The sequence below is a fragment of the Corythoichthys intestinalis genome, chromosome 6 (genome assembly GCF_030265065.1).
Source record: "Corythoichthys intestinalis isolate RoL2023-P3 chromosome 6, ASM3026506v1, whole genome shotgun sequence".
Lineage (NCBI taxonomy): Eukaryota > Metazoa > Chordata > Actinopteri > Syngnathiformes > Syngnathidae > Corythoichthys > Corythoichthys intestinalis.
Window position 1 is genome coordinate 54689758 of NC_080400.1, and position 25463 is coordinate 54715220.

The window sequence follows — 25463 nt, forward strand, 5'->3', positions numbered from 1 at the left end:
CAAAAACAGCTGACTGTGGCCCAGGTAGGTATGGAACAATGAAATTAACAGTTCACCTGCTGTGGCCTGAACGCAGTCTTCCTCCTGGTGCGCATGGACTTGACATGCAGTCCCTGTTTTTTGACCTCTTTTATCAACACCATCGTCGTTTTGGGGCTTTTTGAAGAAACTTCGGACACTCAGTTGCCTTGACATTTTTCAGAGTAAGGCCAACGATGTCATGCATCAAGAGAGACAATAGCTAATTAATATGTTCACTTGCCACCCTGTGGTCTGGGGTGTGAATTGCAACCTGTCAAAATGACAGATGGACTTCAATTTTTTCCGTCACCGTTTTAAAAAATCGGTCAATGACGGAAAATATTCGGTTAACGCGACCCCTGATACATATATATATATATATATATATATATATATATATATATAGCTGTCAAACGATTAAAATTTTTAATCGAGTTAATTACAGCTTAAAAATTAATTAGTCGTGATTAATAGCAATTAATCGCAATTCAAACCATCTATAAAATATGCCATATTTTTCTGTAAATTATTGTTGGAATGGAAAGATAAGACACAAGATGGATATATACATTCAACATACGATACATAAGGACTGTATTTGTTTATTTTAACAAGATGGCATTAACATTATTAACATTCTGTTAAAGCGATCCATGGATAGAAAGACTTGTAGTTCTTAAAAGATTTGTTAGTACAAGTTATAGAAATTTTATATTAAAACCCCTCTTAATGTTTTCGTTTTAATAAAATTTGTAAAATTTTCAATCAAAAAATAAACTAGTAGCCCGTCATTGTTGATGTCATTAATTACTTACACAATGCTCATGGGTGCTGAAGCCTATAAAATCAGTCGCACCCAAGCGCCAGCAGAGGGCGGCCAAACTCCATAAAACACAACTAACAAGTGGGCATTTCACTGTACTGTCATATAAATCTGTGTGAGTGGGGCATATGCGTTAATTGCGTTAAATATTTTAACGTGATAATATATATATATATGTGTGTAATATAATTTTACTCAACTACTATATATATATATATATATGTAATTTAATTTTACTCAACTACTATATATATATATATATGTATGTATGTGTATATATATATATATATATATATATATATATTAGGGCTGTCAAAATTATCGCGTTAACGGACGGTAATTAATTTTTTAAACTAATCACGTTAAAATATTTGACGCAATTAACGCAATTTATATATATATATATATATACTTTTTTTTTTTTTTTTTTTTTTTTGAGCAGTTTTTGTAATTCCAAGTGATTTGCACACAGTAAAGTGGTATCAAACAGAGCGGAGGTCATTTTTCAAACACACAAAAACATGGTGCCTATTTTCAAAATTGCTGAAGTTGACATTCATCAACATGATGGTAATCATTACTCAAAATATGCATTTCCTAGTTGCTAATATCTTGCTCTGGTCACTTTGCCTCACCTGCATTGTAGCCCTACATTGGAAAAGTGCTTCATTCATTGGCAGCTATTAAATTAAGTGAGTTGGAAGCTAGAGTACATAGAACTTGATGCGTTCGATCAAACATCTTGCATGCATGTTTGTGGAGTGTGGGAGGAAAACCGAAGTACTCTGAGAGCACGCACGCAATCACGGGACGAACACTCAACTCAGGGAGGCCAAAGCCCTGGATTTAGCCTTGGATCTCAGAACTGTTAGGTGTCATGGTAACCAAGCAATTCACAGTGCTACCCTTTTGTAAACATATTTTAAAAAGTATCAAGGTTGCTCCCTAGTTCCTGTTTTTTTTTTTTAATCCCCAATTTCCACTTGTCTGCAGGACTGTCACACATGTGATGAGATTCACGCATGACTGACTGCAATTAGACACACTCAATTAGAGAAACTGTCGGTGCCAGGGTTAGCGATCCGGCAGCATAGAATTGGATGTCAACATATCCACACTTACAAGTGATTCGCATAATACTGGGTTCTACACCTCACATTGCTGATTTGTGGACACTCCACCCCACCTAATCTCTTTCTGACCCCCCCTCAACATTATTCAGATTTTTTGGGGATGGTGAATCCTGGTGAAATACAGTAACCACATATGCGATATCCAGAGTGGACCATCAACCTATTGTATATTCCGCACTAAGGCGCATTGGAGTATAGGGCGCACCTTTAAAGAATGGGCTATTTTAAAACTGTTTTCATATATGGTGCAAACTGCATTATAAGGCACACCAGTAGTAGTAGTGGTAGTTGTAGTTGGGGTTGCGTTTTGCATCGATTAGATAATGCTGCTCTATAGGGAATGTCATGCCATGATTAACCAATACTGATCCATGTATAAGGCGCACTGGATTATAAAGCACACTGTTGTTTTTGAGAAAATTGAAGGCTTTTAGGTGTGCCTTATAGTGCGGAAAATACAGTACTTGAAATTACTTTGAAGAGAATGTTTGCTATTTGCACCAATTTATGAGAACATCTTCTCTTTACCAGCCGAATTCATCAGATATTTATTTATTGTTTTTTCTGTTGATTTGTCTGTTGACCAGTATACCAGAACAGCTGTGTTCCAATATTAGGGTCCATGTTTATTTTTTTTTAAATTTCATATCGTGATGTAAATAACTTAGGGATATGAGACAGTTTGCTTCAGTCGATAATATGTAAAGAAATTCACTTCCATGTTCTCTCTACTGTACATATATGTACTTTTCAAATTGTTTTTTTTTTTTTTTTTTTTTTTTTTTTAACCATACCACTCACACTTCTATTTATCTGCTAATTTAACTAGTGTGTACCCTAGGTGTTGTTTAAGTCTGTTACAAAAATAAATAGCTAAATTAACAAAGTGGGCAAAATACAACTACCCAAATGACCTTACATTTATTTACAATTTTCTATAAATTTACAATTAACAATTACTTTGTTTACAATTATAAACATACAATTAACTGGTTACTGGCTGCCTGTCATATACGATGTATTGCTATTCATGTATATGTTTGAATATACCGTATTGGCCCGAATATATGACGGTGTTTTTTGCATTGAAATAACACTGAAAAACGGGAGGTAGTCTTATATTCACGGTCTAGACATTATACCCATTCACGAAGCTGGATGGCGGCAGATATCATTGAAGCGATGTTCTGTCATGACAGATCTCAGCTACTCTCCCCATTCACGACGCTCGATGGCGTCAGATATCATTGATGCGATGTTCTGTCATGACAGATCTCAGCTACTCTTTTTAGTTTAACCAGTTTGCATTACTTTATTGCAATGTTTTTCCTTATTCAGATTTGTTTCAAGACTACAGTTACGGTTAGACTTCACTTTGATGGTTAATGCAGTTTTTGCAATTTTGTTGTTTTATCACAATATTTATTTATATTTTAAATTTTATTATTTATTTTATTTTTATTATTTTATATCCACACAAGGTTTATTTACATTTCAAAAGCCAGAGGCCATTCATTTATGAATGTGATTGCACTTTAGTTTACATATTTAAATGTTCAGATATTAGGATTTGAATGAGGCAAAATAACATGCTTTTTCTCTCAAATATATTTTTATAATCATTTGTTTCGGATGTAGTGTATTTTCTGTATAGAAATTAATTTGGTGTTCAAAAAGTCTTTTTTCAAACTTGAGTCTTGAAAAAGAGGGGGTCGTCATATAATCAGGGCCGTCTTAAATTCGGGCCAATATGATAATACTGCATGAATGTGTTATGGGCCAGTGACTATACCCTTAATTTCCTTAGTGAAATTAAATATTTTCTATCAACTCAATGGATTCAATTAGAACTTTCTTATATATTAGCATGTTGATGGGAACCGACAAGTAAATAAACTTCCAAATATGTGAAGAAATTAGAATCATTTTTGGTGCACTTGTTTTGTCCCTCAATGTAGATGAATGCACAGAGAATAGACAGCTTGTGAAGTGTTCGTGTTTTATGGAGGCGTTTCATGCACACAATTCCAAGGCCTTTAAATGAAAAGAACTTTTGTATATTCAGTGTTCACTGCTCCTGCTTTCCCCTTAAGCAGCAAAAACAATTCCATGCAAACAAAGAGAGAATTGCCACTTACGTTGATGTGCTTGCTCTCAATTGCGAGATAGAGAGTAAACATGGAGGGAGAAAAAGGGGAGTGTGGGGGGTGGGGGTTAGGAGGGGACCTGAGATTACGATCAGTTGCATGAAGTCTTGGTTATTGTGCGTACTGAACTGGTTCTGAAGATGAAAGAGGTTTACTTGGCAATAATGCTATGCCCACAAGTCATGCATGCAGTGTTGATGAAAATGGTTTGCAAATATAAAGTAATAATTAAGACTGTCTGTTTTTTTCCTCTGCTAATCCCCATCGCTCTTGTTCTTATGTATTTTTTTTTAATCCCCTAACCTTCACACTTCCTTGTTCCTTCATCATCTGCTTGCAAACATCCATCTCAAATCCCCTTTCTGATCTCTTCCTTCTGCTTCGCCCGTCCTTCTTTTCCTCACTCTTCCCACTCATTTCCTTTGCACCACACTCCTCTTCTCTCTCCTCCTCCGTCTCCATCTGTCTTCTCTCCAGGTCTCTGTCTGGACGTATTGTAGGAGGTGTGTGGTGGTTCTTTACCCTTATCATCATCTCGTCTTACACAGCCAACCTCGCTGCTTTCCTGACTGTGGAGAGAATGGTTTCCCCCATTGAGAGTGCAGAAGACTTGGCCAAACAGACAGAGATAGCCTATGGGACGCTGGACTCAGGTTCTACCAAGGAATTCTTCAGGGTATGGCCTTTACGTTTACATTTAGATGGTGCTCCCACACAAACAATTTTATGTGCTTCCTTAAAGAAACATTAAATGTGTTGACTTGTTCTCAGGACATTGAATCAATTGCAACTGGACTTTATACTGTATGTTGTCTGGTTGGTATCTGGATGTCTGGTTCATCCTTGAACAGAACTCTCAATTTCAAAAACTCATTTCAGTGAGATGTTAATCGACCCTATCCAACGCCATCAGTCCACCCATCCAAACAAGCTGTTCCCAATACATACACACAAAGTGCCTGCGACCACATAAAAAAATCTTAAATAGCATTATTATGTGAAGTAGAATAATATTTTGAGACGATTTGACTATATGCAACAATTTGGCAAAACGCAGATGACGAGAAATTAGTCTTTTAATCTGCCATTTAGCCCTGCCTGTCATTATAGCGTTTTAGCGTCCCCAGCTGGAGGATGACGTCAGCAGGATCACGATTTTATCTGATTTAGAATTCAGCCCATTGATTGATATTTTTCAGAACGAGGAAAATGCGACGAAGAGAGCAGCAAATTGTCATTGTTTCAATCTCTCTACTCCAATATTTTTACAGGATATTCTTTTTATCTAAGTATTTTTCCCCAATTGCTAAATAAATGGTATGGTCATGACAAATAACAGTCTTGTGATGTGAAATATTCAAAATGCATTTATTCAGTGCGACATGGCAAAATTACTCCGTAATGTTCAAAACTATCGATTTCTTGCGCCTCCCGAACAATATTTTATGCCACCAGAGTTAGTGCGACTCTTGTCATTTCCCTGCCCCGGCTTTGGAGAGCGTGAACAAACCAGGAGGCATGGCAGCTAGCCAACATGCTAACCCGAACCGAGCCGCGTTTCAAAGTCTTATTCTTGCCTTTCGAAGCGAAAAATCACCCAAAACTACATATCACACGGCGGCGGGGTTGTTGATTGTCTTCACTGATCCCCCAACGGCAAGTGAGCTACAGCTTGTCGTTCCCTTGCTGTGGGCAGGAAAGCTCGTTTGCCAGGGAAGCAGCTGGAGAATGACCACCGGAAAAACCGGCCAACATCAGAGGAGCGCATAGCTGCCCAAGCCCAACCCAAGGATAGTGGTCTATTGCCAGGCACACAAAAAGGGCAGAGGGGGCTGGAAGTCTGGACGAAATGGAGAACCGCACGAGCATAAGCCGAGTATAGCGCTCTCCCGGCGGGCACGCGAAGGGGACCGAGTGGGGTGTGCGACAAGCTGCTGGTCGTCGGCCGAGTGGCAATCTCGGTGGACAAGGAGGATTGTCAGCCACAAAATGCAAGCCATCCCCATATTAAAACGTGTGCCATGATCCCAGTACTTGACATAGTATAAAACACGATGTTTACTCACTTCCTCGTAAATCCAATGATTCCACAGTCATGGGTCTTGTTTTGGCCAATCTCAGGGTGGCGGGTTTTCAAACCCAAAAAGGTTCACACACCTCTCCTTGGTGAAGCAACAAAACCCTGTAGGACATTGGGCTGGCGTGATGCGAAAAATAAATGAATTAATCCACAAAATCAGATGAATCTGCAGTCCATCTGCATGTTATAAAGCAATGCTGCTTTGTGAGATGCTGACCCGGGTGACGTCACATTTGCATTCCTCCTCAAAAGAGGACGTTATTCATTTTCATGGCGCAGGATTTAAAAAATTGAATAAATAAAACTATCGCTTCCACACACATCCAAGCAGTCCATTTCATTTAGGAGCATAACATACCAGGTGAAATATGAAATAAACAACTTTTTACTGTCATAGACACTTTAAGGCCACTTAATTTAACTAACTTTTATTATTAATAAATTAACAATAATTAAAAAAAAAAAAAAAAAAAACATTTTAATAGTTTATGATTTAAACACTAATTAATCAAAGGCTGATTTCAATTAATTTAGCCTTCATTATGCTTTTTTTTCCCATTCTTTAACCTACAGAGATAAAATGAAAATGTTAGCCTACCTAAATATGTCTTTTACAATAATTGAGGCCATGTCGACACGTAGCAGGGTATTTGGCAAAAATAAGAACTTTTTCTACGGTTCGGCCTATCATCCACACGCACATTTAAACGAGGGTTCCTAAAAACTGCGCGCAAAGTGAAGTGCGAATTTTGCATTCGTAGCACTATCATGTGGACACTGATAAACAAAGATTTAACTGTGGAAACATCACTGACTGCGACAAACTTTGTCCCTACGGCACACATGAGACCAGTATTTACATTTGGACTAAATTACACAGCTGCTTTTTGCTTCCATTTATTTACATATTAATGCAGTGCTTCAGATTGAAGAACAAATGCAAAGGATGGGGTATTATGGACAAATATTTTTCGCACATTGTAATGAATATACTTTAAAATGAATGGTTGCGGTTGGCTGTGGAAGCTTTTTTTTTTTTTTTTTTTTTTTTACAAACGTGATGGTGTAGACGTAATGATTTTTTCCGGACGTATTAGGGCAGGATCCTCGTTTTTTGTTTGTTTGTTTGTTTGTTTGTTTGTTTGTTTGTTTGTTTGTTTGTTTGTTTGTTTGTTTGTTTGTTTTTAAACCCTGCTAGGTGTAGACATGGCCTAAGTCCGTAGTGGGCAATGCTGAAGTCACTGTTGCACACAGTGCACCTCACCACCGCATCTTAACTAGACATATAGGGATATACAATACTTTAGCAGACAGTGGTGCCTCTACATAAAAATTTGATTTGTTCAAAGACCTGGTTTGTAAGTCAAAATGGTCATATGTCACGCCAGATTTTCCCTGAAGAATACATTATAATTCAATCACAGCCCAAAAACCTACGCTAAATCCATTATAATTGCTGCTGGTACAATTACAAATAGCAATTACACAATGAAAAGCAAATACATTTTAAATACAAGTCAGAACAATACTAATATAATAATAATAATATACCAAATCATGTTCTAATATGTCTGTTGTGTTTTGCATACTGTGCCTGAACGCACCGTGTGACTGACGACAGAGAGAGAGGTGCGGAAGAGTGGGACATTTTTGCTTTCTATTTTAATCTTGTTGTTGGCGTCGGCTACGACAGACAGTAGCCGTGTTGTGTTGCACAAGTTCTGAAATAAATGATTAAAAACCTGACGAAGCTGGCGACTTCCTTGCCGATGTTACAATAATAATAAATCACGTTAAGTTAGAAAGACTGGCGAACTTAGGTACCATTGAGATCATAGACATAATTCGGCCCTATTGAAGAGCCAATTCACTATTGCACACACCGCACTCATATTTTTCTATCATTTTCACCTTAATTTCAGTGGTAAGCATCACCTTTTCCCTTTTCTCACTACCTGCAGTAACCTTCTTGGGACCCATGTTGTTTTCTCTCACATAAAAATCAACCATGCGTCCGTCTTGCCGGAAAAAAATAAAATTGCGAGGCTGACGTAAATTGTCGTATTTCGAGCAACATGTTGTTCAAGCATATGTAAAGACAAATAACGAGTCAAATTATATGTCGGATGTCGACAGTGCTGTTAATCTTACTTTAAAAAAGTAATTAAGAACAGTTACAAATTACTTCTCCCAAAAAGTAATTTGTAAGTAGTCGGTAACTCAGTTACCTGAATGTAAGAGTAATTAGTTACTTGGCAAAGTAACTGGTGTTGCTTTTCATGTTTTTGGTTTTTTTCATTCCAAAAAAAAAAAACATAGGTCACACTATGTGAATTCAAAGGGTTTTTGGGACAATTGGCCCTAGCCTAATTCTTAAACCTAAACTTAACTAGACACAGGGGTATTGTGGACATTGCGATAACTAGATAGTAACTTTTGCTATGTTTGGAAGTCATTTATTGTTGTGAATCAACAGTTAAAGTTGTTAAAATCGGTCGCCGCGGCCCTTCCCCGGCCGGCCGGGGTGGGGTGGAGTTGGGGTGGGGGGCGGGGGGTGTATGCGGCAGCCATGGTTACCTCCCAGGTCCGCCCGGCCGGAGCCGCGTCTCCCTGTACCGGGTGCCGGGGAGGTGCCCTCTGGTGCCATACCGCGCGCCCCTCTTGGCCCGGGGGTGGGTTGTGGGGGGTGCGCTTCCCTCCCCTTGGTCTGTTTCCGGCCCTGTCTGCCTCCCTGGGGGCCGCGGCGGCCGCGGCTGCCCCCCGGCCGGCGGGGTCGTTGGCGGGGCCTCTTGGGGCCCGCGGGGCCTAGGGTGAGGCTTGCTGTCCCTTGCTGGTGGGGTGGACGCCCCCTGGTCGCCGGCGCTTGGTGTGGCGCCTGCTCGGGTTGCGGGGTGGGTGCTCGGTGGGTGGGAGGGGGGTGGGCGGTCGCGGAGGCGCCGTGGGTGGTCTGGGGCGGGGATTGATCGGGGCCCTGACGCTTCTTCCGCCCTGGGGCCGGTGGTTCTGGTGGACGGGGCCATGCCCGCGGGAGCCTGCCTCTTAACTCACGCACTTCTCACTTCGGCACTGTAAATATTTTTCACCCTGGCACTTAAATGCTCATACATTTCTCCGGGGAGAGTTGGGACGGGGCTTTACAGTCCCAGCCCGACTCCCCCCTGTTTTTAATGCACCACACACCAAGGTTGTGGGATGGTTGGGACCTGTTGGGGGGGGGGGGGGGGGGGGGGGCCTCACGGCTGCCTCCTCACCACAGGCCCCGCCATCCCTGCACCTTTTTTAAATGCACCACACACATCATACTCCACAGGAGAGCTCCGGCAAAGGGCGGTGGGACGGGCGGCTGGACAGAAACTCCATGCTGCGGTCCCACTGCCCCAAGCCAAGCTCTCCTATTTTAATGCATACATTGCACTACCCTCCCCTCACACCCCCATCACGGTGCTGGGTGATGTCTGCCAGTCGGGAACCTGGCAGCCACAGTAATAGGGTGGTAGGTGGGTCCCACACTTTTTCTATATGGCGTGGCTCCCGGGGTGTGGCCTCCCCTCTGCCTCGGCTGCCGGCCGCGGGAGTGGGTTGGGGGGTCGGGTCTCCGATCTTGCATCGGCCTGTGGCAGTTCCTGGGCGTTCTCCTGCCTCCGCCTTCCCCTCTCTTCTCTGGCTGGGCATCCGCCCTGCGCTCCGTCGCGGGTCGCTGGCTGGGCGCCGGTGTATCAGCAGGGTGTCGCCTGCACCGGCGGGGGACCCTGCCTTGCCTGGGGCTTGGTGGGCCGCTGGGGGTCCTGTGGCGTGCCGTGCCGGTTGGGGGGCTGTGGCTGTGGCTCGTGGCCCGGGTGGGCGGGCGGGGGTGGGTGTAGGCGTGGGGTTGGTGATGCGTCCCCTCCCGCCATCCCTGAAGGCCGGTTGATGGGCGCGCGGGTGGCCCGGGGGACCACCCTTGGTCCCGGGGGGGGGGGGGGGGGGGCGGTGGCTCCTTTGCTGGGCGGCGGGAGGAGGGATGGGCTGCGCATGGCCGCACCACCCCCCGACCGCCCTCCCTCCCCGGGCTGGCTGGGTGGGGGCCGTGGCCCTGGGTTGGCGCCCGCACGGTTTCTCCGCCCGTCTGCGTGGCTGTCGCGCACCCGGTGGGGCTTGCGTGCTGCTGGATGTGGTAGGGCATGCTCGGGTTGGGGGTTCCGGTGCCGGGATTGGCGATGCGGCGGCGTAGGGTTGGTCGCCAACGGGCTTACACTCATAAGAGATTCACATGATTACTGGGTTCTAGATCACAGAACTGATTTGTGTACACTCTACCCCTTTCAATCACTTAGTTTATAGTCTTATAGACACCCCCACCCCCATTCTCCTCTTTCACTGGCCAATTGGCCCCCACATGGTGTAAACCGGAAATACATCTCGCTGACGATAGCACCAGCATATTAGTCACTAGTTTAGATGTTCAATGTATTTCTTGTTGTTGTTTGTGTATGTGTTTCTTTTCTTTCTTCTCTTGTATTTCTTTTCTTCTGTCCCCCCATAATCCCTTCCTGTTCGCTGCTTTGTCATAATAAAAAGGTATTTTGAATGATCACAATGGGAGTATGTCAGACTCTCCATGTGAAACATTAAAACTGTTCAGAATCCGGGCACTTAGACTTCCATTCTCTGTGTCAAACAGCTGAACAGGACAGGTTTAAAAAGAAAAAAAAAAAAAAAAAAGTTGTTAAAATCGCTCCCGTTATTCCATAGTTTCCCTTCTGTCTACTTTCGACATGTGAAAGCTTTAAAACTGTTTCATAATTTCAAGATAGATTCAAGTCAAGATTTTGCCGATTTAGGAGTATTTCAGATAAAAAGTTACTTAGGTTTGCTAGGAAGGTTCTGTACAACAGAGCCTTCCTGAGAAGTCTACTGCTTTAAGATAGCTGCTGTTTACTAACGACGGCAAGTTTATCATTTCGCATCTAGTTCTCTATAGAAGTGCTAACGCTGCCGTGTCAGTCATTTCGCATCTAGTTCTATATATATGTCATATCTACCGTAGCATCATACGGGCGTAGTTTGTTGGCTATCGGCTACAATCAGGTATTATTGGGGCTACCTAGCATCGCGTTTGCAAAGGCGTCACAATTCCCTTCCCTCCTCCCCACTCCCGCTCTGCTCTCGCTCTTTCTCGCGTTATTCAACCAACGTATTGACTAGGGGTGTAACGGTCCATAAAAATCTCGGTTTGGTAGGTACCTAGGTTTTGAGGTCACGGTTCGGTTCATTTTTGGTACATTTAGAAAACAAAATACAAAATATAAATGTGCTAGTTGTTTATTACACACCTTTGTGCTTTCAACAATAGGAACATTGGCCTATACAAAGCTAGAATTCTGCTAAAAAATAGCGGGTATTTAAAGATAATCCAACAACAATTTGCCTTTCAGACCCCGCGTATTGGTCAGCTTTCTTTCTGAAAGAAAGAAGAAAAAAGAAGTCCTGTGCTAAAGAGAAAAGCAATCCCAATGACAAAGATTTTAACATATATTTTACAAATGAAATGCCTCAATGAATATTTTTTTTATCTTATGAACGGTTTTCAAAAGCTTTATTGGTGGATTTTCTCAAGTGAAAGCGCCACACAGAAATTTATCAATTTAATTGTGTAACCAGGATCTGTGTATTATTCTTATTATTTAATTACAGGTGTTTTGGCTCATTTAATTGGCTCATTAAATATTTTATTATGTCTTTATATTTTACAAATGTGATGTTGTATTCAGTCATATTGTATATTTTATGTTTTATAACTTTAGTTCCTATGTGAATATTAGTTCCTACTTGTTTTGTTGTGGTAGGAGGGTTTTGTATTGAACACGGGGCCGTGTTGGTTATTATTATAGCAGAGAAGACAGCAGTAAATCAAAAAAGACAAGTCAACTGTGCCCCGATATACCACTCAAGAGATCTGATGGACTCGAAAAGTGGGTTACGATTGCATATTAGTTTGAAAATCGACCGTATCCACTGTATTTTTACACGGGTGACTTCCGGTCTGCACAATCCTAGCTACCGGTAGTAGTATTGACGCAGGAGGGTCGCGTCTCACGTCAAATAATAAACTCTGCTTTGTGTTGAGCCGCTTCTGGGACGCGTCTAACACGCGGCCGCACTGCGACTGGTGTGCATTTGCTGATTGACTTTAACGCCCGCGTTTCACTGCGTTCTCGCGGCGGCCACGTTGTCGTGCCGTTGACGTTTCTGGGTTATACTGTCCTACCGTGTTGGTTCTCATTATAGTAGAGAAGACGGAGTAAATATAATCTACACAAAGAAACTGTAACCTGATCGACTCAAAGCCTTGAAAAGTAAGGGTTACATTACGTCAGAAACTCGTTCGGTACGTAAAAAATAACACCATTAGTAATGCCGTTAAAGTCTGACGCTGTTATATAAAACACTGGATGTCGAAAGGATCAATGTCGATGCAATCGTATGTCAAGGTACTACTGTATTCTGTCGTACAGTTAGTTTTGTATTTTCATTTCTCAATGGGGGATTTGCCCTCTGCCATGATCCATCTCATGGACTGACTCGACTTCACCCGGCCTCACTGAAAGCTTATTGGCTAATTTTGGTTCCACGAGCATACAATCTGTTTCTGTGCCTCTCTCTCGCGTGCCTGTGCAATCTAATTGATGTAGGTTATTCCACACATGATCCACATGTTATTATTCTGCCTGTACGCTCTTACTCGCATTGTCAAAAAAAAAAAAAAAAACTTCCGAAAAACTTAGGATGTCTGCTTAAATAAGCAACACTGGGGCTTAAATCCTCTTCTCTGCCATTAAGCAAAGTATTTACGTATATAGGGGGTCTCTGTTTTCTAAACATGGTATTATGACCAGGCCACGGATGGCATTGTGTCAAACTACACACCATCTTGCCCTAACAAAAGAATAGTGAAGGAAAAGCGGAAAATAACCATGGTCAAGAATTTTGGTTTCAGACTTTACAGTTTCAAACACAAAGCTAAGGAGAAGAATGCGGTTCTCACTGTAGGCAGGATAACAACAAATGAGTGTATAAACTGATTTATTCCACTACAGGTGGGCGGTGAAGAATGAATGTGACGGCCATTTCCAGAATGTTCAGGGGGGGGTGAAAAAAAGAAATGACACCGAAGTGCTACTAGCTTAGCGCTAAATCGTTGCTTCGCAGTTAATGGCACTGTTTGCTTCTTTCTTGACATCGACTAACGACTGTGACCTACAAGTAATTTAGTACTGATCTTATCTATTGAACGATGAATGCCTTGAATTGTGGTGGGAAGTCAAAGAAAATACAGTCAGTGCTGCCCAGAAAAGAAAAGCTTTCATTTTCTCATACTGGCCAAACCAGTAGGAAGGAACAAAAATAAACTAAAATGACTGATTTTATCCAACCTGACTGTGACAAGGATCGGAAAACTCAACCAAAGAAGAAAACTAAACAAGGCCAAATTACCCATCAAGCTCAGGTTTACACAAGAATAAGGCTGTAGCTGATTCACTGACAAAGATGATGTGATCTGCAGGGACACAGGAAGCCCACAACTAACCCAGAAAGTAGTGTATAGAAGTAACACAGGACACGTCATTTCACATTTACGGACAACATTTTGAGGATTATACGTTAAGAGAGCTGAAAACACAACTGATGACACTTACAGTGGGGCAAATAACTATTTAGTCAACCACCAATTGTGCAAGTTCCCCTACTTGAAAAGATTGGAGAGGCCTGTAATTGTCAATATGGGTAAACATCAACCATGAGAGATAGAATGTGCGGGGAAAAAAAAGAAAATCACATTGTTTGATTTTTAAAGAATTTATTTCCAAATTAGAGAGGAAAATAAGTATTTGGTCACCTACAAACAAGCAAGATTTCTGGCTGTCAAAGAGGTCTAACTTCTTCTAACGAGCTCTAATGAGGCTCCACTCGTTACCTGTATTAATGGCACCTGAGGTCTAACTTCTTCTAACGAGGTCTAATGAGGCTCCACTCGTTACCTGTATTAATGGCACCTGTTTTAATTCATTATTGGTATAAAAGACACCTGTCCACAATCTCAGTCAGTCACACTCCAAACTCCACTATGGCCAAGACCAAAGAGCTGTCGAAGGATACCAGAGACAAAATTGTAGACCTGCACCAGGCTGGGAAGACTGAATCTGCAATAGGTAAAACGCTTGGTGTAAAGAAATCAACTGTGGGAGCAGTTATTAAAAAATTAAAGACCACTGATAATCTCCCTCGATTTGGGGCTCCATGCAAGATCTCACCCCGTGGCGTCAAAATGATAACAAGAACGGTGAGCAAAAATCTCAGAACCACACAGGGGACCTAGTGAATGACCTACAGAGAGCTGGGACCACAGTAACAAAGGCTACTATCAGTAACACAATGCGCCGCCAGGGACTCAAATCCTGCACTGCAAGACGTGTCCACCTGCTGAAGCCAGTACACATCCAGGCCCGTCTGCGGTTCGCTAGAGAGCATTTGGATGATCCAGAAGAGGACTGGGAGAATGTGTGATGGTCAGATGAAACCAAAATAGAACTACCAAAATTTGGTAGAAACACAGGTTCTTGTGTTTGAAGGAGAAAGAATACTGAATTGCATCCAAAGAACACCTTACCCACTGTGAAGCATGGGGGTGGAAACATCATGCTTTGGGGCTGTTTTTCTGCAAAGGGACCAGGATGACTGATCTGTTTAAAGGAAAGAATGAATGGGGCCATGTATCGAGAGATTTTGAGTGAAAATCTCCTTACATCAGCAAGGGCATTGAAGATGAGATGTGGCTGGGTCTTTCAGCAATGATCCCAAACACACAGCCAGGGCAACAAAGGAGTGGCTTCGTAAGAAGCATTTCAAGGTCCTGGAGTGGCCTAGCCAGTCTCACTGCTCCAGAGGAGATCTGCATGGAGGAATGGGCCAGAATACCAGCAACAGTTTGTGAAAAGCTTGTGAAGAGTTACAGAAAACCTTTGGCCTCCGTTATTGCCAACAAAGGGTACATAACAAAGTATTGAGATGAACTTTTGTTATTGACCAAATACTTATTTTCCGTCACGATTTGCAAATAAATTCTTTAAAAATCATACAATGTGATTTCTTGGGTTTCTTTTTTCCACATTCTGTCTCTCATGGTTGAGGTTTACCTCTGTTGACAATTACAGGCCTCTCTAATATTTTCAAGTGGGAGAACTTGTACAATTAGTGGTTGACTAAATACTTATTTGCCCCACTGTATATGTATGTGCACTATCCATACATATGGTCTTATTGAAAGACATATTTCAAATTTATGCATGTTAAAGTCATCTTTGCTTATATTTTGGTTGACAACATACTTACAAGGGTAATATACACTTGGTCAAACAGTACTGAAGAAGAAAAAAGTTTATTCTTTCTTTTCACAGGTTCTATAATTCTCATCATGAACAGGAGATGACGACACACAATTCACACAAAGAAACCAATCGTCACGTACGCTAAATACATTTATCCAGAATAAGAACAATTAAAAGCTGGCCGGCCAGGACAAATGTCCTCGAGTTCCCCAGGTGCCTTCGAGAAGATCTGCCGACATTCCAATGCATATAACTTTTGTTATTCCAAATGCTTGGATGGTTTGGATCATTGTCTTGTTGCAGTATCCATCCTCTTTTTAGCTTCAACTGTCTGACAGACGGGCTCAGGTTTTCCTAAAAAACATCATGATAAACCTTTGAATTCATTCTTCCATTAATGATAGTAAGTTGTCCAGACCCTGAGGTAGCAAAACAGCTCCAAATCATGATGCTCCCTCCACCATGCATCATGGTGGGGATGAGGTGTTGATGTTGGTGAGCTTTTCCATTTTTCCTCCACACATGACGTTGCGTGTTACTCCCTAGCAATTCAACTTTGGTTTCATCAGTCCTCAAAATATTATGCCAAAACTTCTGTGGAGTGTCCAAGTGCCTTTCTGCAAACATTAAACGAGTGTTTTTTTAGACAGCAGTTGCTTCCTCTGTGGAGTCCTACCATGAACACCATTCTTGGCCATAGTTTTACATATAGTTGATGTGTGCACAGAGATATTGGACTGTACCAGTGATTTCTGTAAGTCTTTAGCAGACACTCTAGGGTTGTTGTTTTTTATCTCTCTGAGTATTCTGCGCTGAACTTGGTGTCATCTTTGGTGGACGGCCACTCCTTGGGAGAGAAGCAACAGTGCCAAACTCTCTCCATTTGTAGACCACTTCTCTGACTGTCGATTGATGAACATCCAGACTTTTACAGATGGTTTTGTATCCTTTCCCAGCCTTATACAAATCAACAGTCCTTGATCGCAAGTCTTCAGACAGCTCTTTTGACCAAGCCATGATTGGGCACACACCTGACTTAAATTGTTAGGTAAAAGTTGGTTTCAATTGCTCTTTCAGTTGCACTAGGCCAGTGCTTCTGAATTATTTTCTGTTACGCCCCCCCAAGGAAGACGTAAATGTTTCGCGCCCCCCCCCCAAACTCTCTGCTGCCACTATAAATAGTACTGTCTATAAAAATACTACTATAAGTATGCCTATGCCTAACATTGTGTCCTTTTTTTCTATTAAAGAAAAAAAGTAACATAGATCAACTTATAATAAAGTATAACTTTATTAACATTGTTTTGTTTGTACCAGAAAAGACTTAACGTGCATCAATTTGCCTGAATTTTAAAAAAGTCACTTCCAAACTGTAAAAATACACTCAAGGTACATTTTTAACCATTTGATACTGGAAAATAAAATATAATAAAATCAGTGAATAATAACAAATTCAAATCGATTAGAAACATTAACTCATGAGGACAATATGCCAAAAAATTTGACCGAAAAAACAAAACTGAATAGAAGAAAAAAAAAGTGTCTTTGGGCAGAAGGACAGTTTTAATTTCTGTCCTCACAGAATCACCTCATTTGCAATTGAGTGGGGTTATTTTTCACTGAGCATGCTAACAGTGCTCACTGGTTTACTGACACTGACAAAGCGGGACAATTGTTGGCAATATTCGGCACGTTTTCGCTGAAAAACAAATCATGCGGCTTATCAATGAGATTGGGGTCTAATGTCTTTAAGTGGCGTCTCAATAGATTTGGCTTCCGGCTGTCCGCTATAATCATTTTTAGACACAGTAAACAGTGGTCTTTCCTCATCTCCCACTGTATTAAAAGTCAAAGGGAAACGGCCTGAAAAAAGCGCATTGTCGGCGGCCGAGGGAGAACCATAGGTGAGTGCGGTCGTCGTAACAATCCCAAGCCGAAAATGGCACTTCTCGGGCGGACACGAGAGAACCGGAGAAGACAGTGGGCCGTGAGTCCGGCCGGAAAACGGCTTTCGAAAACGGCGCACAGCTCTTCATATCTCTTTTCTGTGTGCTCTTGCTTAGTTCAAAAATACTGCGCGCACTCTGAAAATGAGAGCGCCACTGCCACCCACTGAGTGGATGTGCAAGTACACTTTATTCTAGTACGGCAAAAAAAAAAAAAAAAAGCATGTTCCCCGAGGTCACATGCGCCACCCCTGGCATTGCTCTGCGCCCCCCAGGGGGGCGCGCCCCACTATTTGAGAAGTACTGCACTAGACTGTCATTGTTCTTACTTGAATAATGTTATTTTGAAGTAATTCTACTTGTACCTGAGTAAAATTTTTGGTTACTGTACCCACCTCTGGATAAAAGTGGACAAGGCATGGTAGAGGTTGGCAGCAAATTAAGTGCCAGAGAGAAACCCAAGTTTGGGTTCACTGATTCACAACTGATTCACAACTTGCTGGTCGTGATAACAATTGTAGCGGAGAATGGAAGGGGAACACTAAACGTCTTCCGCCACATGTATTCACTCTCTGTGGTAGTCTTGTGATCATTGTGTGTGTTTATAGACTAAATAACAGATTTGAAAGATACGAGAATGTAGTGAGGGTGTTGGGTGACTTCTTGGATGGGAGCGGATGGTTGGGGGGAGGTGGGGGCGCTATCAGAGCAGACAGTTTGTGCTTCTGTGAACAGCTTTGGCATCATCAACATAACGAGCAGGCTGAAATCTGTGGAGGGTGAAAAAGCAATTTACTCCCCCACAGCTGAGAGGGATTCACCACCACCATTAATTATCTGTGTCTGTTTGTGTGAGTTTGTGGGTGCGTGTGTTTGAGCGTGTGTGAGGGGGGGGTGCTGTTGCGTGTGTGAGCGCGTACGTGCACGCGTGTTTGTGTGAGCGCACATAAGCATATTCATGCCCCTATGGATGCATGTGAGTGTGTACGTATGCCTCATCCCCTCCTCTGAGCGCATTTGTGTGTCGGCGTATAATTAAATGTGTTTTTCAAAGTACGGATGCTTGAAGGTGAATTCCAGCATCCATTTCCTCCTTCACCGCCTCACTCATTGTTCAAGAATCTGGAAAGAAACACATCATATTGTCACACATCAACCCCCTCCAAGCTGCAGTATATTTGCACAGTCATCATTGCTGGCATCGCCATCACACACATCAACAGGCTACAACCTTATAATGACTTGCAAACTGTACAATAACTTCGAGAAATGATAAGAAGCTAAGTTACATGGGCAAAATACAAGGGCATTGGTATGGTCTTAATATTGGTAGGGGCGATATTACCGTAATGCACATAATGCAAACTAGGGGTGTGACAAAATATCGAAATCTCAAAAGGTTATCAAAATGCTCCTGCCAAGAATCGAGATAACGTGTCACTGTCGAAAAAAATGAAAAATAAAAAGGAACCAAAAAGTTGCTACCTAAATCTTCCATCATAATAGTGTCTCAGTTAACTCTAAGGCTGCATTGTCGGTGCATGACCCCCAATCCATTTAGACTGGGAACGTTCGTTCATTCGAAACCAGAGCATTCACAGACATTCTGTCTGATTTTCAGGGCTTTTACAGGTCTCTTGCGGTTCATTTGAGGGCATTTACAAGTCACTTCCTGTTGAGTTTGAGTCACTGCCTATTCATCTGGGCGATTCCCAGGTCACTTCCTGTTCTGTAACTCAAAATAAACAGGAAGTGACCCATAAAATACCCCAAAATCAATAGGAAGTACCTGAACATCAACAGGTAAATGACCTTAAATGGGCCAAAATTACCTCATTGCCTGGCACGACGGCCATAGACGTTCAATCTGTTTGAAGTGGGAGGGTTCGTTCATTCGCTGCCACCCTCCCAGTTCCAATGGATTGGACATCTACTAGTGATGTACTCAATCCAATTCACAGCAGAAGCTTGTTAATCTGTTTATAAGTTGTTTGTAGAATATCCTAGAATGATTTCCTGACCAGTGTATGGTGAGCTTTGTATCGCAAATCGTATCGTATCGTGAGGTACCAGGAGGTTCCCACGCCTAATGCAAACTGATCCAAATAAGGGACGACTGGCTTGACTTTGTTGTTCCTTGTGGAGGCTGGCCTGACCACAGTACTTTTGACAGTTAGCAAGTTTAATGTTATGTTAACTCTGTTGCAGGTCGGACTTTCAGTAGCAAAATTAGTGGTGTTTCCCCCATCTCCACAACATTGGCGTCTTTTTACGTGACTTGCAGTGGCTGCTGCTGGCCGAAAAAAAAAAAAAAAAAACTTCTAATATCCCTCTTCTCCGAAGGGGGCGCCATATTGTCGAAATGAATTTGTCGGGGTTGTGTGAGTATATGTATGTGTCTTTGTGGCGGGACGGGGGGTTCAAGTCATCAGCCAACCAAACGTTCGTTTGAGGGGGAAAAATGGACTGGCACATTCAGCAAGTGAAAAGGGATAAATGTAAGTCTGAACATAATGAAAATAATTCACTTAATAATGGTAGGGTCTATTCTATCCTGACAACATATGGTAAGACAATCTAAATGACCTATTTACAGTATTTGAACTCTTTATATAATGAAAATATGTTGCTTAAAAGTTGGTGGGGACAATTTGAGCATGCTGAAAAGTTGCTAGTGTTATGTCCCTATGTCCCCCAGTGGCAGACTTAACAATTTTGGGGCCTAAGGCTAACCCTGCCCTCGTCATATGTTCCTTTAAAGAGCATATGACACCAGAAAAAAAGTCTTAAATGGCATTATTATGTGAATTAGAATCATATTTTGAGACGATTTGACTATATACAACAATTTAGCAAAGCGCAGATGACGAGAAATTAGTTTTTTAATCTACCGGTTAGCCACGCCTACCATTATAGGGCTTTAGCGTCCCCAACAGGTGGATGACGTCAGCGGTAGACTGGGCTCATCAGTTTTACTATTCAGCCCATTGAGGGGGAATTGTTCAGAACGAGGAAAACGCGACGAAGAGAGCCGCAAAATGTCATTGTTTCAGTCTCTCTACTCCCAATATTTTTACAGGATATTCTTTTTATCCAAGTATTTTTCCCCAATAGCTATATAAATGGCTTGAGGAGGACCAGTCAGCCCGTCGAGGGGGAACTATTCACAATGAGGAAAACGCGACGAAGAGAGCGGCAAAATGTCATTGTTTCTGTCTCTTTACTTCAATATTTTTACAGGATATTCTTTTTACCCAAGTACTTTCCCCAGTTGCTAAATAAATGGCATGGTCATGACAAATAACAATCTTGTGCTAAATGGAATATAAAATAATAAAAATCCATTTATTCAAGACGACATGGCAAAATTACTCCATAATGGTCAAAACTGTCGACTTCACCTTTACTGTCACACCTCCCGAACGATATTTTATGACACCTAAATCGGACATATGTAATGTCCCTTCCCCGGCTTCGGAGAATGTAAACGGACCAGAAGGAGTGACAGCTAGCCGACATGCTAACCCGAACCGAGGGATGTTTCAAAGTCTTCGAAGTGGAAAATCACACATAACTAGCCTGGATTATTTGACATGACGACCTGGTTGTCGAGTTTCTTTGCGGATCGGCAAACCGCCCGGCGGAGAGCAATTTACAGTTCGTTCCCTGGAGGAGGGTGGCTGGAGTTGTTGTGAAGCTAACGTGCTAACAGCTAACTGCTAATGAGCATGAGGATAGCTTTTTACATGCCTATCAATGATCAAACGTAAGTAGTCCTTTATTTAAAGGAATTTTATAGTGTTTACTTTGTAATCACTGTATTCGTATTTGACATAATACAAAACAAGATGTTTACTCACTTCCTTGTAAGTCCAATGGTCCCACAGTAAATACCCACAGTGAATGGGAACCTTTTGAAACTCCAAAAAGGCGCATACGCCTCTCCCGCGTACAGAATGATTTTTCTGCAGCCGTTTGGCTGTCGTGATGCAAAAAATAAAAGTATTAATCCGCAAAATCAGCTGAATCCTTCGTCCTCATACACAACAGTACACTGTATAGTGAAGAGAACGTCTTCTACTGTACACGTCACAGCGCCCTCCTCCTTAATGCAAGACCGAAGCCGGAAGTCACTCATTTTCATGGCGCGGGATTCAAAAAACTAAATAAATATAGCGATCGCTTCCACACACATTCAAGCGGTCCATATCATTCAGGGGCATAAAATACCGCGTGTATTATGAAATAAACATGCTTTTTCGTGTCACAGGCACTTTAACACATAAGAAGCAGGAAACGCAGCCTCAAAGGCCCCTATCAATATACAAACTTACACTAGATTAATACAAAATGAACAAGAATGAGGAAATATAGTTTTGACGGTCTTCCATAATAAAGCTGAATCTCAGTTAAAATTGAAATTATTTTTCATTGGTATTATTTTTTTCATCGCTGTTTCTTGTAACTGAGGGAATATTTGTTTTAATAAACATTTTAAATATATAATTATCCTTCATGGAACGTGTGTCCCACAACATGCATGTTTACTGTTTTACTGTTACTATAACCTTTTTTTAATCACAGTAGGAGAAAGTAGAGATGTCCTGATACAGACGTTTTGACTTCTTATACTATACTTATATTTTTAGACCATTGGAAATAATTCAACCAGTATTACATACAGTACAACCTTATTATGTTGGTTTACAAAACGAATTGCAACAAACCTTCACAACCAAGTTATAAAGCTACATTCAATAAATATATAATTATAGTTAAAAATCAAAAGCCATAATTGAATTCAAGTTTTACAACGGTAAATGACAAAGTGTATAATTTTTAATAAAGTGCTGCTACCTCTTAGAGGTAGGCTCTGTTTCTGTCCTCTTGGTCAGCCGTAATTGCTAGCTTTACAGCTAGATTCTACTCTGGAGAAAATACTAACAGTACAGATTTGCAGCCTTGTTACCTGCAACCCTGTTATTGTGACTATGCCAAATATTGTAAATAAATAAAATAATCATAATCGTCACTTAAGTTTTACCATTGATCTGTAAGATGATTTTATCAAGCCTTTAATGGCTTATTACCTAATGTTAATATGTAGTGTAAAATCCGAAAATATTTTTAAGAATCTTAAAACCAAAATCTCCAATTCTGGAACTCCTGTCCACTTTAATTCCACGTCGCTGCTGTCATCTTACAGTAACAACACTTGATTAGTTTGAAGTCAAAGTTTACTAACATACAGTGTAATAAATAATAATAAACCACTGATTAGTAAAACAATCTGTCTGGCAGTCGTAAGGAGTTTTCTCACATTGATGATACAGGATGGTAATATGTCGAATTTATAAAACTGGTAGATTTTCATACACAAATAAATATGTTAAAAAATGTTTTCCCATCAATGACTTGACTTCTGAGTGTTGCCGCCACATGAAAAATACAACCAACCCACAATACAGAATGAATCATGTACCGGTAATCTGGCGTTTTCTTGATAAAGTGCTCCTTTCACGAGTGTAAATGCAGTCAAAACTTAAGATCTTTTAATATGGGCTTACATGCAGTTTCCACTCAATATAATTCTTGTTGTACATTAAACTTTTCAAATCCTTAGGAACAGCGCCACACCAATGATGATTCCATCATGTGAAACCAAATAAGCACGCCTCAAATGGAACTTTCATTAGCTCTGTTATATGCTGCTATCATTTTGCTAAATGCTGTTTTTCGCTCTCATCTTGAGTGTTTGTGTTCCCTTGAGTCAAAGTAAACAATACGACATACTAGGGCTGGGCAATATGGCCTAAAGTATCTATCACGGTAAATTGAGCAGATTTACCTTGATAACGATAAATAACGATAAATTCGCCCAAGCGGACGGTTATATAATTTGAAAATCTGAATCAAGGCATGAAATACAGGAGAGCCGTTTCTCGTTTATTTATTTACCAGCTTTCAATTTAACATATTTAACAATTGTACATGCAGTCTAAACATTAAGTATATAACAATTTATTGCAAACAGTAAGAATTCAAGTATGAGCATTTATTGCAGCTTGAATGGCTTGAACAATGTACATTATCAAAATCAATATGACAGTGCAAACATGTCATTGTAACACAAATGACTTACAGCTTGAACAGTACACTTCAAACAGACAACTTATTGTTAATGGCTGCTGTGACATAATTACTCAACACAAGTGTTTACTTCAAGGTTTCAGGGTTTTTTTCCCCCCAGTGCATTTTTAATACATGCACGTACACATGAACCCCTACACAGACACACACACACACACACACATTAAAGCTATATTGATCATCTGCCAATCAAGCATTTAAGATTTTATGATGGCAGTAATGACACAGAATTAAGCAAGCAATTACAGAAAAATAGCTGTGGCCATTAAACGGTCATATAAGTTTCACTGTTAGAATGTTCTTTATGCTGAATGCTTTACCATCACAAAAGCTATCAGAGATATCCCACACAGACAGAGATGCAAAATAACGTGACATACTAATTGCTAGATGCAGTCCGTGCTCAATCCACTCATTGAGTTCAGCCGATTTGACAAGGTTAGAGCCGCTATCCGACTCCATCAAGTTCATTTGTAGCATTAACCGCTTGCGTTAACCGCTAGTGTTAGCCTGTGGCCTGGCTACCAGTAGAAAGCACTGAAAGCACCCTCTCCGGAAATCGTGAGAACCAGGGAGGACAGCGGGTGAAAGCCCGTCTGGATGCCGCCAAGAGTCTACTTAATGTCGGATGAAAGTTTGGCGAACCTCCCGTAAGCCACACTCCTTCACCTTTGCTTGGAGCGTTAGCCGCTAGCGTTAGCTTACCGCACTTCTGTTTGTTTGACTTCCTGATAACCATGTGACTCCATACGTAAACACACTGACTGCTTCCTTAAAGGGGAATGAATGTAGCCGAACAACACACAGTCAAAGCGGGATGATAAGACTGTATTTTCTTGTTTTATTAAATTACCGAATTTACCGACATGGTCAAAATTACGTCGGTCATCGTGAAGAATTTCGGTATCAGTAAATTTTCGGTTTACCGCCCTGCTCTAAGACATACCCACAATTATCAATCTCGATTACGATCTCACTTTCTGAGGCGGCCGGCTTCTTCTCCTGATCCTAAAACCTCTTCATTCACAGCGAAATCTCATCCAGGTCGCGGTCCAGTAGAATGGCCCCTACCTCGTAGAACTTCTTTCTTGGGCTACTGTGACCACCACGGGCCACATAATTGCCTTTTGGCGACCTAATAGTCGTACTTAAGGTTTTTATGCTTAGTGCAGCACTGTTTGTTTATGCACCAGGCCAAAGGTTCGTTCCATATGACCAGAAATCTCCTGGAAGATGTAGGCCTACTTGTTATTTATGGTGCTCTTGAGGCTCTCCCGGACACGCCGATCAGCCCAGATGCATAGCAGCGCTCGCATCTCCTCCTCCGTCCAGTCATCCTTCATCACTCGGCTCGCAGCATCCAGCGCAGTAGCAACCGTCATCTGACTGGAGCTCGGCTCACAGTCAGCAACAATTAGCTCTGGCTCATTGACATCTTTGTCTGCCGACAACATCGTACAGAATTTTGAGACCTTTGGCAATGATGAAATGTATTTTTTTACATCCTCCCGCCGTTTTCTCTTTTTGGACCCGCTCTTCTTCATCCGCTTCTTTTTAAGTACAATAACTTCTTCTCAGAAACCCACAATTTCCTCTTCTTCGATGTGTGATGGCGGTTTCTTCTTCTTCGATGTGTGTTGGCGGTTGGCAAACCAATTTAAAGGTGCATTACTGGCATCTACTGGACTGGCCCATGTAACTTTCTGGCTGCGCAGTCCTTCGTCATGGAACAGTCCATTGTAGTCCGTGTGTTTGTGGTGGAGCAGCATTCAAATGGCTTTCTTTTTTGTTTTGTTAT

At 41.5% G+C, this 25463-nt stretch overlaps 1 protein-coding gene across 6 annotated transcripts in view; it reads left to right on the forward strand.

Annotated features, from left to right (window-relative positions):
* Positions 1-25463, forward strand: part of gria4a (glutamate receptor, ionotropic, AMPA 4a) — a 334213-nt gene that overhangs the window by 274445 nt on the left and 34305 nt on the right. For all 6 annotated transcript variants that reach the window (XM_057839069.1, XM_057839066.1, XM_057839067.1 and 3 more), the window contains exon 14: positions 4602-4800. In XM_057839069.1, the coding sequence (XP_057695052.1) occupies positions 4602-4800 (199 nt within the window). The remainder of the gene's footprint in view (positions 1-4601; positions 4801-25463) is intronic.